The sequence below is a fragment of the Callospermophilus lateralis genome, chromosome X (assembly GCF_048772815.1).
Source record: "Callospermophilus lateralis isolate mCalLat2 chromosome X, mCalLat2.hap1, whole genome shotgun sequence".
Taxonomy (NCBI): Eukaryota; Metazoa; Chordata; class Mammalia; order Rodentia; family Sciuridae; genus Callospermophilus; species Callospermophilus lateralis.
In genome coordinates, this window is record NC_135325.1 from 55,317,007 (window position 1) to 55,334,682 (window position 17,676).

At 35.1% G+C, this 17,676-nt stretch overlaps 1 protein-coding gene across 1 annotated transcript in view; it reads left to right on the forward strand.

The window, feature by feature from the left end:
- Eda2r (ectodysplasin A2 receptor) overlaps positions 1-17,676 on the forward strand; it is a 34,800-nt gene that overhangs the window by 10,015 nt on the left and 7,109 nt on the right. Inside the window, exons 3-4 of the mRNA XM_077107278.1 lie at positions 4,975-5,071; positions 17,260-17,438. Coding sequence (XP_076963393.1) covers positions 4,985-5,071; positions 17,260-17,438 — 266 coding nt within the window. The 5' untranslated portion in view covers positions 4,975-4,984. The remainder of the gene's footprint in view (positions 1-4,974; positions 5,072-17,259; positions 17,439-17,676) is intronic.

Sequence of the window (17,676 nt, forward strand, 5' to 3'; positions counted from 1 at the left end):
TCTAGTTGCAAATCTCCTATCAGGTACAGGATTTGCAAATTTTTGTTTCCCATTGTGTGAGTTGTCTTCTAATTTCTTTTCACTTTTTAATTTTTTAAACATTTTATTAGTATTTTAATTAGAATGCATTAACTATAAATATTAATGATGTTCAGTGTGATATTTCAACACATGTAAACAGTGTCAACTAATCAAATCCAGCCATTCATTATGTCATCTTCCCTCCTCGTTCCTAGTCTCTTTATAGTGTCCTTTGAAGCAGAAAAGTTTTGAATTTTTGAATTCTAAATTTAAGCATAAATTTATTTTTCTTCTTTTTCTTGTGCTTTTGGTGTTATAGCTAAGAAACTATTACCTAATCCAAGGTCATAAATATTTACACTTATATTTTCTTAGAAGAAAACAATTAAAAATCACAGAATTTTTTAATGTTTCTTACTAGAAAAGCTTTATAATCCAGAAATAAGGGTGTGTCTTGTATTATTTAATTTATATGGAGTTCAAGGTCAGGTAAAAATAATCATAGTGACAGAAACCCGGAGGAATAATTACCTGGAGAATGGGGTTGACTGGAAAAGGGGCTTGAGGGAGGCTGGCTGAGATAATGAAAAGATTCTGTATCTTTATCTGTGTAGTGTTTCCACGAGTATATGCATATGTAAAAATTTATCAGTTTGCTTCATATTTTATGGATATATGTGGTATGTTAATAAAAAACAGTCCCAGTATGTGACCTACATGAGGTTTCTAGAGCACTTCCACATTACCTGTGATGTCCAAACTACTCTTAAACATTATACAGGTAAGATAGAAATATCCCCATTTTATGGATGAAGAAACTGAGTGAGCTTCCCAAACTTCAGTGGGGAATTTCTGTTGAGGATAGAGTTGGAATTCCTATCATAAACCATAGACTTTTGTCCACTGCAACTATCTGGGCTTTGTTTATTATCTATACATTTCTTTTGTCTGTTCTTTTCTTGAGTTGTTGGCAAGTTAGAGGCAGTTTTTCAATATGTAACATACAAACAGTGCAGTTAAGTGAGTGGAAGTCTTCGCAGAAGAACTCTAGAATGTATCATACTCAAAGGGAGGAGAAAATTGATGCCTGACCCTTACCTTATTTCCCTGCCCCACACTAATGTAGTGATAGAAATAATGGAAGGAGAACAAAATCAGATGTCAGAGTTGGAGTGAAAAAAATTTTGAGCCTCAGATTGTAGAAGTGGGAGGGATTGTTCTACAGAGTCTCTAATGACATCCTCACTTATCCATAAATCAAATTTTATTTCTTTTGCACTTTCATTTCAAAGGCAATTGTCTCAGAAAGGTTTTCACACTTTTTTTCAACCAAGTTCACCCTGTACAAAATATCTTGATCAAAAATATCCAGCAAATACTGAGAACAATGTTCCTTTTAGTCAAAGTGACTTAGGTAACTGAAGGTATTATGGGGAATCTTATCCTTAAGCTTTAAGTCACTGATGGCAGCAGTTAGTAAGGAGGAAGATGCTGTAATGACACTAGTGTCTTAGGCATGGTCTTTGTGCTCCAGCTTCGTGCTTTGGTGCTGGGGTGGGTCAATGTAAAAGAAAGGGACCCCTTTCCCTTTTCTTCCCTACAAATCTGAAGAGAGGCCAGTGTACATTGCTCATAGTGTAACCCCACCCATCTGAAGGGGATGGGGAAAAGGGCCCTTCTAAACCAGGGAGGATTGGGAAGAGAACCTACTAATTATCAATTGTCTCATAAGCGCCAAGCCTTATACTAGGTCCTTTAACATGCATTATTGCATTTAATCCTCTAAAATAATCTATAAGGAAGGTATTGTTTTATTTTATTTTTTACCTTTTGAAATGCTTTTTTTTATTTGTGGAAACTGTTATTTTAAATTGCCATTTTTACAGATGAAGAAACTGATGCCATGAAAGGCGGAACCATTTTTTGAGGACACATGACTACTAAATTGTAGAGTTGGAATTCAAACACAAGTCCGCATGTCACTAATTCAGATCTTTGCTTTTTTCTTTTGATAGAATTATTAATCATTGTTTGAAAATGGTTAATTTTCAAATTATCTGTGAGAAAAATAATCTAGCTGACTAAACACATGTGCATCTTTTACCATAGTCCTAGAAACAAAAAACATTGACAAGCTAACAAATAATAAGGACTGTTGAGGTTCCACTCTTCCAGGTACTGGACATGAAATGGTCTCTACTCTGGGAATTTTATAAGTCTGTCTACAATGCCAACTTAGAAGTTTGTGGGATTTAGCTGCATCTTTGGTGATACTTTAGAAGAATACCTAGCTACAGATACATAAGCAGCTGATTTTTCAAAACCTACTTATTCTTTGTTCTTTTTCTTAAAATGAAAAGGCAGTTACATTTGTTGCAAGATACTGCTGACCACTGGGGACAACTTGATATAAAGTCTCACATTGTCCTGGGATAGTGAAATTTAACCCTTATTAAGCAGTTTTACCCATATGCTAACTTCTTCATAATTGTCCAAGATCCATGTGATTTTATTCTCTTTAATAAAGGCAATTTTGTAAGCTTATAACACAAGACAAATTAATTTATATGGTTTGAATTAAATGTTTGACAAAATGAGAGGAAAATAAGTCTTATTATTTATTCCCTAATTCCTTTGGGGATTTGGCAATAGGCCTACTTTGCCTAGGGAGAATCCCAAAACCAGGGTTATAGGGCTGTGTTAAGATTCATGTTTATTAGGTAGGTAGGTCTCTTGAAACCAAACCAATAGTTTGCCCCAGACATTCCAAGGCCAGCAGCAGCTACCATGAAGATTTCAGATGCCTGTTTTGAAAGCTTATCTCAAAAAGTGGGTTGTTTTTTGGGCTCCTGCCAATATTTTCCTGATTTTCTGGGCAAGAAAAGGATACAGGAGGGATTTCCAGACCAGTATGATGGCTTTATTCCCTTGGTGCTGAAATACCTTGTCATAAGACTATATGAAACCAATGATGATTTTTGTGCTCAATGAGAAAGGTGGGTAGTAAGGAGTGGGGAGCTCGCCTCCAGAGGCTAACACTATGGGCAAAGTTATCAAACAAAAACAGGAGAGGATATCTTGTGCAAAAATGGATTGGATTTTGTAGGCCAATTCCCTCTAAATGAAATAGTGGGAAAGAATAGCCCACTCCACATAGAGAAAAGTTTTACTGAAGCAAAAATGTTAGTCAGGATGTCTTACCCATTCTCCATTGAAGACTCTTAGAGAAGTGTTGGCCTTTTTTAGGTACACATGTGCTGTCTTTTCTGATGAAGTACAAATTCAGGACTTTCAGTATTTGAGAAACCACCTGAAATTCACCATGGTATTCAATGAGTGCACAAAGGGACTTGAGAACACCTTGATCTTTAAGAAGGAAAAGCCTCATTTATCAATAGTTTTAGCCACATTCATTAAAATTCCTCTTTGTAGAAGACTACCTGTCTGAATACTTAACTGTGTCTTATTTTGTATAGTTCTTTAAGGCCTTCAGGATATTTTGATGAACCTGAGCTCATTTAATCCCCTCAAGAGATATTTAATTGAGGTAAGGAATATGCTGTACCTTTTACTCAGATTAAGTAACTGAGGCCAGAAAAGATGAAATAATTCATTCAGATTATAGGTCGAAATGAAAGAGTCAAGTATGTTTGCTGAGAGCCATTAGCCAAGTAGGTATGACAATTTCCTTGCCAGCGTACCCCATGTTGCTTAGAGGAAGGATTCGTGGAAATGGACTTGCCTTGGACATTTGCAGTGACATTGCATGTAAGGTGACCTTGCTCAAGGACCAGGGTGGATCCGGGTTTAGGGCGGATCAGGGTTTAGGGGTCTCCTTGGGTTTTGGGTGGTTCCAGGTTTAAGGTGTACCCTGCTGGGAATAGAGCTTATCCTGCTGCCTCAGGTGTGCCCGCTCCTGGAGTTCCTGTTGAGTTCTCGCTGGATTCAGAGAGAACGAGAGAACGTGGATTTCCCCAGAACGTGTTTGTAGAGTGCCGGTGTGAGTTTGGGAATAAAGAATTGCTGTTTGAATCTACAAAGCTGTGAGTGGCTCGTGATTTTGTGCCCAGCCAGACTGCAGCATATGTTGATCGACCTTTTCACCTTGCTTGGGAATCTCCGTTTTAGTGCTAAAAAGCCCATGTCCTGGGAAACCTCTTAGTTATGGGTAAACAAGGGTTATCCTTATCCTATAGACAAGATTAGAATCCATACATGTCAAATACAAGTACAATTCAAGTGCTATTGCCCCAGGCCATCTCTCATCTCTCTTCTAACATATCTGTGTTAAAATAATGTTCTGTTCTCTCTACACCTTAGTGCAGAAGGATATTTGCATGATGGGTCATCTTCCCCTCCCTTTCTACCTAGGACATGAGCAATGGCAGCTAATGGTCCTCAGAAGTACTGAAGACACTGTTGGCAAAGGAGGACCATGTTTTAGGATTGCCATCCATAAAATAAAGATGACAATCCTTATACTGATTCACTCACAGGGATTAATGTACAGATTAAATAATAAAGTATAATAATAACAGATGTAAACACTTTCCATACCATTAAAACACACATCAGAGATTGCAGTGTTTATGTTCCCCCACCCAGACATAAGCCAACTACTTGTGTTATTCTATTTACCAGTTCAGTTCTTGGTATCATGACAACTGTGAAACTCTGGGAAAGTTCTTTGGCCTCTGTGCCTCAATTTTCTCATCTTAAAGATAGAGTAAATAATTATCTCTTATATAATTACTTAAGAATTGAACTATAATATATAAAGCATTTAGAAGATTTAGAGCTATATAAGCATTAGATGTTTTGTGCTGGCCTTCTTAGCCCCTCTAACTAAGAACATGAGATTAGATAACCCAGAAGTCAAGCATCATGGAAGCCACAACTTATCTTGCTATTCCTTCCCATTATCTTTCTAGTTCTTGTGTTCTATACCTACAGCCTTCTTACCATGGATTGCCAAGAAAATGAGTACCAGGACCAATGGGGACGGTGCGTCACATGCCAACAGTGTGGTCCTGGACAAGAGCTCTCCAAGGTAAGTCCTCCAAATTAGTATACTGTTTTTTGACATCTTAGTAATCAGTCTCTCAACTTAGAGGGACCAAGATTAGGAGAGTCATTCCCAGCTATGACTGATCCAGTTCAGCAGACAAGACTTGGAATCCAGAGAGTATGCATTAGTAGTCATTGTTTAACAGGAAGTTAGCTAGAAGAATCAGGATCAGGTTACATGAGATAACAATGTATATCTCAATATGAGATATGGAATGCAGAGGCTCAGGAGGATTGTTAAGCATTAGAGAAATCTGTCAACTAAAGAAAGAACTACCTACTTGGTATTTAGGAGCCAGATATTAGGTCTTGGGGATGGGAGTAGAAAGAAGAACCACAAAGGCTAAAGTGTATCCTCTGTCTAGAGGGTCTTGGTTACTGAGAAGGCTACACAAAAGAGGATTCAGGATTGAGGAACCAGAAGAACTCTAGCATTCCAAATAGAGGTAAGATCAGAACAAAATGACCAGCAAAGCAGAGATGATAAGTGCAAGGATGGAGTTGCTCAATTATTCCTGCTGTAGGTCTCTTGTTGGTCCCTGAACTAGGGGTGATATTAAATTTGGGTTTCGGCTAGAGACTGGGAGAAAATAGCCAGCAGTTTTTCTAGACTCTCATTTTGTTTTATGCAAACATGGTTGTTGGCACCATGGATATGCACAATAGACAAATGTGTTTTCTCTCATAAACCTTGGATTTGTATTAGTGATACAAATAAAATTGAGATACATATATAGATAAATAAAGAATATAGACCTGAATCTATGGCAAGAATTAAAGTAGGATGATTTAATACTGAGTGACTAGGTGGCCAGGGAAGGAATCCCTAAGCCTATGCTTTCTGGTAAGAGGATATGGCTAGTGTAGTCCTAAGATGAAAATGAACCGGGTATGTTCAGGGAAGAAGGTTTATGCATCTATTGTATGGTGAGTGAGAGGGACAGTTGTACATAATGAGAGAGGGGGACATATTAGTGAGAACATGTGGGGACCTGAAGTCTATGATGAGAAATTATCTTTTTTCCTAAGTGCACTAAGATCGCTTTGGAGGGTTCTGAATAGGAGAGTAGCATCATCCTATGTCTGAAAGAAAATAAAGTGATTATATAGCCCACATTCTTCCAACCTCTGTACTTAAAAAAAAATGAAGAGAATAAGGCCCAGATATAAACATTAATTCTAACTTTATTTATTTTTATTATTAGAGATTTCCAGTTAAACACATTAGTTGGGTTCATTTTTACAATATCATATATGTAAGGTTTTTTATTTCAATCCCTATTCCGTACTATATTTCCTTCTCCTCCTCCCTACCCCTACTGTATTTCCTCAGCTCTAACAAACTTCCTTTCACTCATTTTTTTTTGATTGATACTTTCTACATATATGTAAAGGTGAAATTCTCTTTGGTACATTTATGTATGTATATAATGTAATTTTGTTAAAATCATTCGATATTTCCACCACTTTCCTTTTCTTCCTCCTTTCCTCTCTTTACATATAAGATTGTGTCCCACAGTGGATGCCCCATAGTCAATAAAGGGATTCAAGGACCAAGGGAAGTCCACCAGAAGTTAGGACATGCTGGATATTAGAATGGATTCAATGGAAGAAGTTGCTTGCCTTGACAAAAATCTATTTCAAATACCTTCAAAACTCATGATAAAAAGCCTTACAAATTTTGATGTCATGTACATGACCATTAATTTAAAAGCCATCCATATTTACAAAGCTGAACTTCTTTAAGGGAAAAATATATCTGTCAAACTGCTCTTACCAAGCACTTAAGAGAAGAAGCCCACCATGAAATGTACATTTGATTCAGCACCTCTATGACATTTACTTCAGCAGCACAAGAAAGCTTATAGAAATAAGAATGAATTGTAATTTAAATGCTCCGCTAAAAGCTTTATATATAAATAGCTTCTACCTGTCTAGTAGTTTGTACTGTCTAAGGAGCTCTCATGTGCATTACTTTATTTTCTTTTACAACAGTCCCATCAAGAAGGTATTATGAGCCCCATTTTATAGAGGAGATCACCAACATTCAAAGAGGTTGTGTGACTTGTCCAAAATCACAATGGTACAGTAAAAATAAAAATATAAACTTTGGAGCCAGATACACCTGAGCCTGAGTCCCATCTTTGCTGTGGGCAAATGATTTTGCCTATGAACAAAAAAGGTTGTTCTAAGTTGAAATAATATATTTCTCAAAAGAAGACTTACAAATGGACAATAAATATATAAAAATGCTTAACATGGGCTGTAGTTGTAGCTCAGTGATAGAGCACTTGCCTTGCAAGTGTGAGGCACTGGGTTTGATCCTAGCACCAAATAAAAACAAATAAAGGCATTGAGTGCATATATACAACTAATTTTTTTAAAGGCTCACCATCACTAATAATTAGGGAAATGTAAATCAAAAATATGGTGAGATACACTATCTCAGTAAGAATGGCTATTATCAAAATGACTCAAGAAGCTGGGCATGGTGGTGCACGGTTGTAATTCCCCAACTCTGGAGGCTGAGGCAGGAGGATCATGAATTCAAAGCCAGCCTCAGCAACTTAGCGAGGCACTTAGCAACTCAGCAAGTTCCTGTCTCTAAAATGAAATACAAAATAAGGCTGGGGATGTGACCCAGTGGTTAAGTGCCCTTGGGTTCAATCCCTGGTAAACTCCCCCCCCCCTCAAAAAAAAGACTCAAGATAGAAAGTGCTGGCAATAATGTGAAGAAAAGAGGACCTTGCACACTGCTGTTAGGAATGTATATTAGTACAGTTTGAAATTTCTCACAAATGGAAAAATAGAACTAGCATATGATCCTACTACTGGCTATATATCCAAAAGAAATAAAATCAGTATGGTGAAAAGGCATCTGCACTTCAATGTTTACTGTAGCACTATGCACAATAGGACAAGAAATTGGAAACAACCTAAGTGTCCATCATCTGATGACCAGATAAAGAAAACGTGCTACATATAAAAAATAGGATACTAGTAGACAATAAAAAAGAATGAAGCCAGGCATGGTGGTGCACACCTGTAATCCCAGCAACTTGAGAAGCTGAAGCAGGAGGATTACAAGTTCAAAGCCAGCCTCAGCAACTTAATGAGGCCCCAAGTAACTCGGACCTTGTCTCTAAATAAAATTTTAAAAAGGGCTAGGGATGTAGCTCAGTGTTTGAGTGCCCCTGAGTTCAATCCCTAGTATGTATGTATGTGTGTGTGTGTGTATATATATATATATATATATATATATATATATATGAAATCCTTTCATTTGTGTCAACATGGATGGACCTGGAGATAATTGTGTCATGTGAAATAAGTCAGGCGCAGAAACACACTACCACTTGATCTCACTCATATGTGAAAATTTTTTTATCTAAAAAATTTGATCTCATAGAAACTGATAGTAGAATGGTGGTTACCAGAAACTAGGGAAAATAGGAAAAGGGAGGGAAGCGGAGAGGTTAACCAATGGTTGTTTGCTAAGTTACAGTTAGATAAGAGCAAGAAGTTCTGCTGTGCTATTGTGCAGTAAATGATTATAGATAGTAATATATTGTACACTTCAAAAGCTAGAATAAAGGATTTTGAATGTTTTCATCGTAAAGAAGTGATAAATGTTTGAGGAGATACATATGTTTAATGGATTTAAACAGTATACAATGTATCAGACAATAGTGTGCTACCCTATTAATATGTACAATGTTTATATTTTATGTGCTATTCAAAAATAAACTTAATGAGAAAAATTAGAAACAAACTTTTTATCAATATTTTTATCAATATATTTAGAGTGAAAAAATATGACATAAAGCTTTGCACACAATCTTAAAATAAGCACATATGTAGGTAGTCTGGAGACAGGCATCCTTTTGGTTTGTTGGGCAGATCAACCATGTTATCAAAGATTCAGTCTCTTTTCATTCATATTGGGTACCTTCCTGTTTTGTCCTTATGTTTGTGACATCATGGTTGCCACAACTCAAAGCATAACATCTTCACAACATAATCAAAGTCAGGAAGCAGGGATGGGGAGTCAAAATAGCTTGCCTTTATTTTCTGATTTCCCATTTTATCTTATGGTCCAGACCTTGGTGATACAGCTATCCCTAGCTAGAAGCCAAGACTGGGAAATGAGTATCAGTCCAACAAGAATGGGATAACCATGATTGATGAAGAGAGTTAAAAATTCCTTATTGAGGCTGGTCATCCTGCTATTTAGCATGAAATTGTTGTTCTGTTACGAAGGAGGAAGGTGACCAATGATATTTGGATAAATAGCTAGAAGCATCTGAGATGAAGTTTTTTTCAGATACCTTTATTTATTTTAATATTTCACTTATGAATTATAAATATCACAGTAAATAAATCATTTCAGAAAATTAACACTGTCTCCTCAGGACATTTTCTAGAAGTTTAATTTCCAAGCTAAATACAATTTTAAGATTTTTGAGATATATTAGCAGATAACACTTCTGAAGTTTTTTACTAATTTCCATTACAATTGCATTTATTTTCAACAGTGCATAGAATTCCCATGTCCCAGAAGCCTAACCACAAATGAATAATGCATGTTCCCATTGTCTATTAATTTTATGCCTTCCTCTGTAATATTAAATTACTAATTTATGAGGACTTTATGAGAATTTTGTTTTTACTTTTTATATTTGATAGGGAAATATCCCAACATTTTTTGTTTGTCCATTTGCATTTCCAATTTTGTGAACTGTTTCTGATTGCTTCTTTTTCTATTCTGAATATTCATTGCTTATTGTTCATTCCCTACTCATGTAAGGCACCTGAATAGACAGACATATTGCAGAGTATTTTTAAAGTCCTTTTTATAATATAAATATGAATATATTTAAAATCAGAAATGGTTTTGAATTTTGTTTCATTCTAACATTATCTATGGATTTTTAATACAATTTTCCCTTTGTCATTTTAGATAACATAAAAATCAATACCCAAAATGAAAATGCTATGCATTCCCAAGATAAACCATTCTTTTTAAATATGTTTTTAGTTGTACATGTACACAGTACCTTTATTTTATTTATTTTGATGTGGTGCTGAGGATCAAACCTAGTGCCTTACATGTGCTAGTCAAGCACTCTATACCACTGAGCTACAACCCCAGCCCTCCAAGGTAAATCTTTTTTTTTTTTTTGGTGGTGCTGGAGATTGAACCTTGTGCATGCTAGGCAAGCACTCTATCAACTGAGCTAGATCCCCAGCCCCAATAAACCATTCTTGATTATAATTAAGTATTCTTTTTTTACATTGTATAAGTCATTTTTTGACAATAACTAACTATTGTTTTACTACTGTCAGCAACATTTCCTATAAATGTAGTGCTAGCATTACAAAATTTAAAAAATCAGTGATTTCTGGTTGTAAAACTGATTAATAGCAAAAGCATTTGGGGGTCTTGATCATTTGGAAAAACTTCATATGCCTTCTAATTAGGGCAGAAGAGTCTCAATAATATTTTCATAATATGTTTCTTTTTAATTTATTAAGAAATTATTCATCCACCTATTCAAGAAATGATTGTTGAAGGCAATTTAATAGTCTTTGGTTTTATCCATTATGTTAATCACTACCTTCAACTGGTTTACTTAGATGATTGATATGTAAGATAATTACTGATATTTTGGAGTTTAAGTCTGCCATATTATTGTTTGTTTGTTCTCTACTCCTTGGTCCCCTCTTTGTCTTATCTTGCTTTCCTGCAGATTACATGTACATTTTTTTTAGAATCCCATCTTTATTTATTTGTAGTTTTTGGTATATTTTTGTATTATATTCTTAGATGTAGTTTTGAATATTACAATATTCACATTTGACTTTTCAGGATTTACTGGTATCAGTATTTTATTGTTTGGGGTGAAGTAGGGATATATCACTTCCATCTAGTTTCTTTTACTTTCCCAGCTTTAAATATCATTTTAAGAGTGTAAGACATAAGGGCTGGGATTGTGGCTTTGTGTTAGAGTGCTCACCTAGCACTGGCGGGACCCGGGTTCCATCCTCAGCACCACATTAAAAAAAAAAGGCATTGTGTTGTGTCCATCTACACCTAAAAAGTAAATATTTTTTTAAAAAGAGTATAAGACATAATATTTTGTTGTATTCATTTTTATAATCAAATATGATTTATAAAATTAATGAAAGGGACAGTTCATTTTATATCCATATTTTTGTATTTCCCTTGTTCTTTCTTTTCTCCTGATGCACCATGATTCCCTATTCTATTATTTACTTTCTGCTTGAAGAACTCCCTTTAGCTGTTATTTCAGGGTAGGTCTACCAAGAACATATTCTTTTAGTTTTTCTTTGCCGAGAATATCTTTGTTTCTCTTATACTCCTGAAATATACTTTATCTGGATATAGAATTTGCAGTAGACAGGGTTTTTTTTTTCTTTTTTCAGCACTTAAAAATGTGGTGCTTGCTTCTGGCATTCATGGCTTTTGATAGAAATCCACTGTCATTTGAATTGGTTTTCTACTATAGGTAATGTCATCTCTTTCTGGCTATTTATAAGATTTTGTCCTTTGTTTTTGTAAGTGTCATTATGATGTATATTTCTTTGCACTTACTGTATTTGTGACTTGCTCCATCCTCTTGAGTCTGTATGTCTTTGGACAAATTTATAAAGATTTCAACTTTCATTTCTTTGAAAAATTGTTCAGACACATTTTTTTCCATAAGACTCTGATGATATGATTGTTTGATCTTTTCCATAGTCCCACAGTTCCCCAAAGCATTGCTCATTTTATTTTTATTCTACTTTCTCCCTGTTCAGATTGTGTAAATTTTATTGTTCTGTCCTCAAATTCACTGATTCTATCATCTATCATCTCTTCTCTAATATTGAGAACAAGCAGTAAGTTTTCTTCATAACTTTTGTTTTTTGCTAGCTGTTCTAATTTTTCTTTTGGTTAAAAAATTTGTGATTGCATGTGAAAGCATTTTGGTTATGGATGCTTTAAAATTCTTGTGAGGATTTTGGTGTCAATTGACTGTCTTTTCTCATTCATGTTTGAGTGGCTTTCCTGATTATTTTTATGATGGGTATAATATTTTTTCATTGTATCCTGAGTATTTGGTCAATTACTTTATGTTAGGAAATTCAAAGTTTTATTAAATCCTGTGTTTTATCAAACATCATTTAGGTTTAACATGCAGGACCTTCCCTTCTTTTGTTGGTGGCAAGCCTAAAGATAATTTGAGTTTTAGAGACTTTGTGATACAATTTTTGATTTGGGTGGTACATCTAGTGTTGCTGGGGCTCCCTCTGTTCTTTGCTGAGGGTTTACCATGGCCAAGTCTCCTGATTCATTTAGATTTAAGGAAAGAAATCTCTAAGTTGTAAGGAGGAAGAATACTTCCCAGACTGGTAGTTATAGTAGTAGGATACAACGTGCCAGTGTAACCCAGTCACCAGACAATGCAGTAGTCTTAGACTCATAGGACAAAGAGGTTTCTTGGGCAGGGTACTTAATAAACTGTGGCAAAGTCACTCTTGTTAGTGCTCTGTGAAGCCTTGTGTCTCTGGTTGTGGATGTGCATGCAGTCTTGGGCCCATAGGGAAGGGGTTTCATAGGCTTGCCAATTGTTCTGACAAAACCATTTGCACGTCAAGTTTTATTATTTGTAAAATAGGGTTGGTAATGCAACCTTAGAAGATTTATGGAGTACATAAGTCCATGAGAATAGGGATTTTTGTGTGATTGGTTCAATCATTTAGTCACACTATCTAGAATAGCATCTTAGCATACAGAAGTCACTTAATGAATGCTTCATGAATTAATATAACAAAGGGGAGTGTCAATTAATCAATCAATTTATTAGCTAATTCTTAATAAATATAAGCTAGCCACCACCATTCCCTTTTCTAGCAAGTGAATGAGTAAGGAGTCAGGCTCAAGTCTTTACTATATGCTAGGCCTGGTGACAAATACTGCATACACACATATTCAAGATATATATATATATATATATATATATATATATATATATATATACACACACACACACACACACACACACACACACACACTCATGAACATATTCATTTTAGGTTTTTTGCATTCAGTTTTAAAATTTTAGGGATTGCTTTATTTTCAATTTAATCTTTTATACTTAATGTAAAATATTTGCAATCTCTCAAATTCAATTCTATAAAATAAAGTGCATATTAATGAAGGTCTCATTGTCCCATTCAACATATTTATCTCTTTGCCTTGTAGGTAATTCTCCTCCCTGTTTTCGTTTTTTGTTTGAGATTGGTGCTTTATCCTTCTATTGTTTGTGTGTATGTGTATGTGTGTGTGTATACATGCATGTGTCTGTGTGTGTGAAATTGGAACAGCCTACTACTTTTTTGGATGAAAGCACACTTGATTTCACTAACTATGTCTGTTAGATCTTTCCATTGTAGATAGTCCTCATTCCTTTTTATAGCTACAAAATACATCATTATATGTGTTCCACAATTTATTTAATTAAATTAGTTTTTATTGTAACAAAATTTTTATTTTGGGATAATTGTAGACTCACATACAATTATAATAAATAATAGATATCTTATGTGTACTTTTCAATTTTCCCCTCTGGTAACATATTATATAACTAGATTACAATACCACAACCAGGATATTGATATAGATAGTCAAGATACAAAACATTTCTATATAACAAAGTTACCTCATGTTGTCTTTTTATAGCCACACCCATGTTCCCTAACTTCCATCTCCTCATCATTAACCACTGAAATCCTCTGTGTCCTTGTCTGTCATTTTGAAATTTCAAAAATAGTATATATGTGGAATCATACAACATACAACCATTTAGGATTGTTTTTTTAACTCAGCATAATTCTCTAGCTATTAATCAGATTTGTTGCATGTTTCAATAATTTGTTCTATGTTGTTTTAGAATAGTACTTGATAGTATAGATGCATCACAGTTTGTTTAACCATTCACTGAAGGATATTTGAATTGTTTCCACTTTGGGGCTATTAGGAACAAAGCTACTATGAACACTTCCATACAGCTTTCTGTGTGACCTTAAAAAAATCATTTCTGTAGAAATGACCAAGAATGCAATTTGGTTTATAGTAGTTCAGGTTTTAGTTTTTTAACTTCCAGGCTGGCTGTGCACAGTGGTGCACACCTGTCTTCCTAGAGGCTGAGGAGGCTTAGGCAGGAAGATTGCAAGTTCAAAGCCAGCCTCAGCAATGTAGCCAGACCCTGTTTCAAAATAAACATATAAAAAAGGGCTGGGGATGTTGCTCAGTGATTAAGCACTTTATGTATGTCAGATAGTGTTTTTTGTTGTATACATGGTTTGCAAATTAAATTCTTTTTTAAAATGATGGTGGGGATTGTACCCAGGAATATTCTTCCTCTGAGCTGTATCCCCAGCCTCTTTAATTTATTTTGAGAGAAGATCTTGCTAAGTTTCTGAAGTTCATCTTGAGCTTGTGATCCTCCTGCCTTAGCCTCCTGGTTGCTGAGGATATAAATCTTAATCTGAGATACAAATGTATGTATTTTCTTAGTTAATTATTTGATTTTTATTTTGCTTATTAAATACTTGACCTCCAAAAATTTCTCTAAATTTTATGTAACTAGGTTTATCTATCTTTCCCTTATAGATTCTGGACTTTAGGGTTATAGTTAGGATGTGTTTCTTCATTTTCATATTAAGGAGAAGTTTGCTTATATGTTGCATTCAGTACTGTTGGTTTTCATATTTTATTTGATTTTACTATACTGGGAATTAAACCTAGGGGTATTCTAAAGTGAGTTATATCGCCAGGCCTTTTGATTTCTGTATTCTGAGACAGGGTCTCCCTGCTTTGCTCAGGCTAGCCTTGAACTTGGAGCCCTCCTACCTGAGCTTCCCAAGTTGCTGGGTTTACATATGTAAGCCACTATACATTGCCATTTTTTATATTTAAATAACTGATGCATCTGAAACTTTTTCTTCTTTAGAGTGTGAAGAATGGATTAAAATATATTGGTTTTCCCATGGCCATCCAGGTATTCAACACAACATTAAAAAGTTCAGCTTTATTCAATTGATTTGAGGTACTCACTTTGTTCATTTGTTTGGCTTATATAATGTTAACATGTTTATCAGTTAAGTAGCACTATTTCCTATTTTATTTACAAGACAATTGAGCACCCCGCCCCATTGTCTGAGGTCATATAGCTGGTCCTTGATAGAAGTGAGAGTTAAAACTAAATCTCTCTGACCCTGGATCAGGGCATTTCATCACTACACTGTATTTCTTATTGCTTTCATTCTAGCACACTCTGTAGAGGATATAGGCAGCTAATTATGATTCAAATTCTGCATATAAGGTATCAGAGGTTCCAAGAAACTCTTATCTCCTCAAGAAGTCTAGACTATAAGCAAAATGCTAAGAACCCATGTTATACTTTCTGATATGCATCAAATTTGTGTTATGGGAGATGGGATCATTGTGAAGAGGGTTGTGAGCTATTTAGTAAGGCCAGAGTGGGCAAATAAAAGCACAGCATGGCAGGAATGTTTAGAGGCTGGCTGATGCTCATTTTTTCCGTCTCATGGGAAGATAAAATGTATCTATCCTATTAGTTCAGATAATGCTAGCTGCTATAACAACAGATTAAGAGTTTATTATTGATTCTAACTGTAATCATTGTTAACAGTGATGGACTTCATCTAAGTCATTCAGGGATCCAGACTTATGAAGGCTTTCATTTTTCTAACAGCTTTATTGAAATATAGATTACATACCATACAATTCACCCATTTATTTGATATATTGTGTTATTAATTTTTAATTTTGATAAAATAATTTAACATAAAATGTGCTATTTAACCTTTTTAAATGTACAATTCAGTGACATTAATCACATGCATAGTGCTGTGCAACCATTATCACTATCTATTTCCAAAACCTTTTTATCACTCCAAACATTCAGTATCCATGAAGCAATAACTTGAGAACGAGCTATGACTGTTATCAGGCTGCAGCCTTGTTTCTATTGAAGTTAGGCTATCAGAGCTGGAATAGTCTTTAAAGACTGGCTACTTCAATCTTTTCAGATGTTGGAGCCTCTAATGCCCAGAATGTATGTGTGTTTTAGGGTTTGAAGATGCTGGCCAGAGTCAGAGTTGATTCCATAGCTGAAACAAGAGCCAGCTAGATCTTACAACTGGCATTCAAATATCTCTGTACTATGAGCTAGAGTAAATAATAATTTTTATCACAATTCAATGTATACTTACATATATTTTATCTGTGAAAGTTTTATAAATCAACGATGGTTAGTAATTTCAGGTATTTGTCAGATATTTCCGGTTCCCCACCTTCTGGCACACTGTATAATTGCACTTTCTCATAACCTTTGTAATTACTAATTATAAATTGATATGTGTAGCCTAGGACAAATGAGCAAAAAGAGATGGGTCATTTTGGTGGGGGGAAATTTTAAAAGCCAGTTCAATGATCTCTTTTATTTGTTGTTCCAATCATGGCAGCACAAAGATGAAGCCTTTGTTACCCTGGGTACCCTATGGAGTAGAGCAGATAGTGTGAATAGGAAATAAACTTTTATTCTTTTTAAAAATGTTTTTATTAGTGTATTATAGTTATACATAATATTAGGTTTTATTTTGATGTAATCATGCATACATGAAATATTGTTTGTTCCACTTAGGTTCTTCTAAGACACTGAGATTAGTATATACCAAAGTATATACTAGCCTATGCTGACAAATATAAAATACACAGTTTTACAACAAGCTATGTACTATAATATTTCATATTATTATTCTATTTTGTTCTATTTCAATTTTTTAATGTTTTTTTTAGTTGTTGATGGAACTTTATTTATTTATTTATATTTGGTGCTGAGAATTGAACCCAGTGCTTCTCACATGAGAGGTAAGCACTCTACCACTGAGCTACAACCCCAGCCTTCTACTTCAATTTTTAATGATAGATGCAACCTAGTAAAAATTTTTATGATCTAATAATGGGATTGCAACTAGCAGTTTGAAAAATGCTACTCTATACCATGTTCACTTGTTTCAGAGCTGATCCTTTCTCCAAAATCCTATATAGCAATGTTGATGACTCCCATCTGTCTGCAGGATTGTGGTTATGGAGAGGGTGGAGATGCATACTGTACAGCTTGCCCTCCTCGAAGGTACAAAAGCAGTTGGGGCCATCACAGATGTCAGACTTGCATTACCTGCGCCATCATCAATCGTGTCCAGAAGGCCAACTGTACAGCTACCTCTAATGCAGTCTGTGGGGACTGTCTGCCCAGGTAAACCCACTATATTGGGCCAAGCTCTTCTGAGCCTTTTTTTTTTTTTAGCTCTTCTGTTTCTCTCATCCTTTCTCTGAGAATTTAGTTGAAGCATTCTATCATACTATATTCCACTTAAGTTCCCCGAAAAGAGAAAGAGTGTCTTCCTAGGATCCCTATATAAAGTGCCCAGCACATTGTTAATCTTGAATGAATTAACAGTGTTTTTCATCATGTTGGCACTCTTAGCACAGAC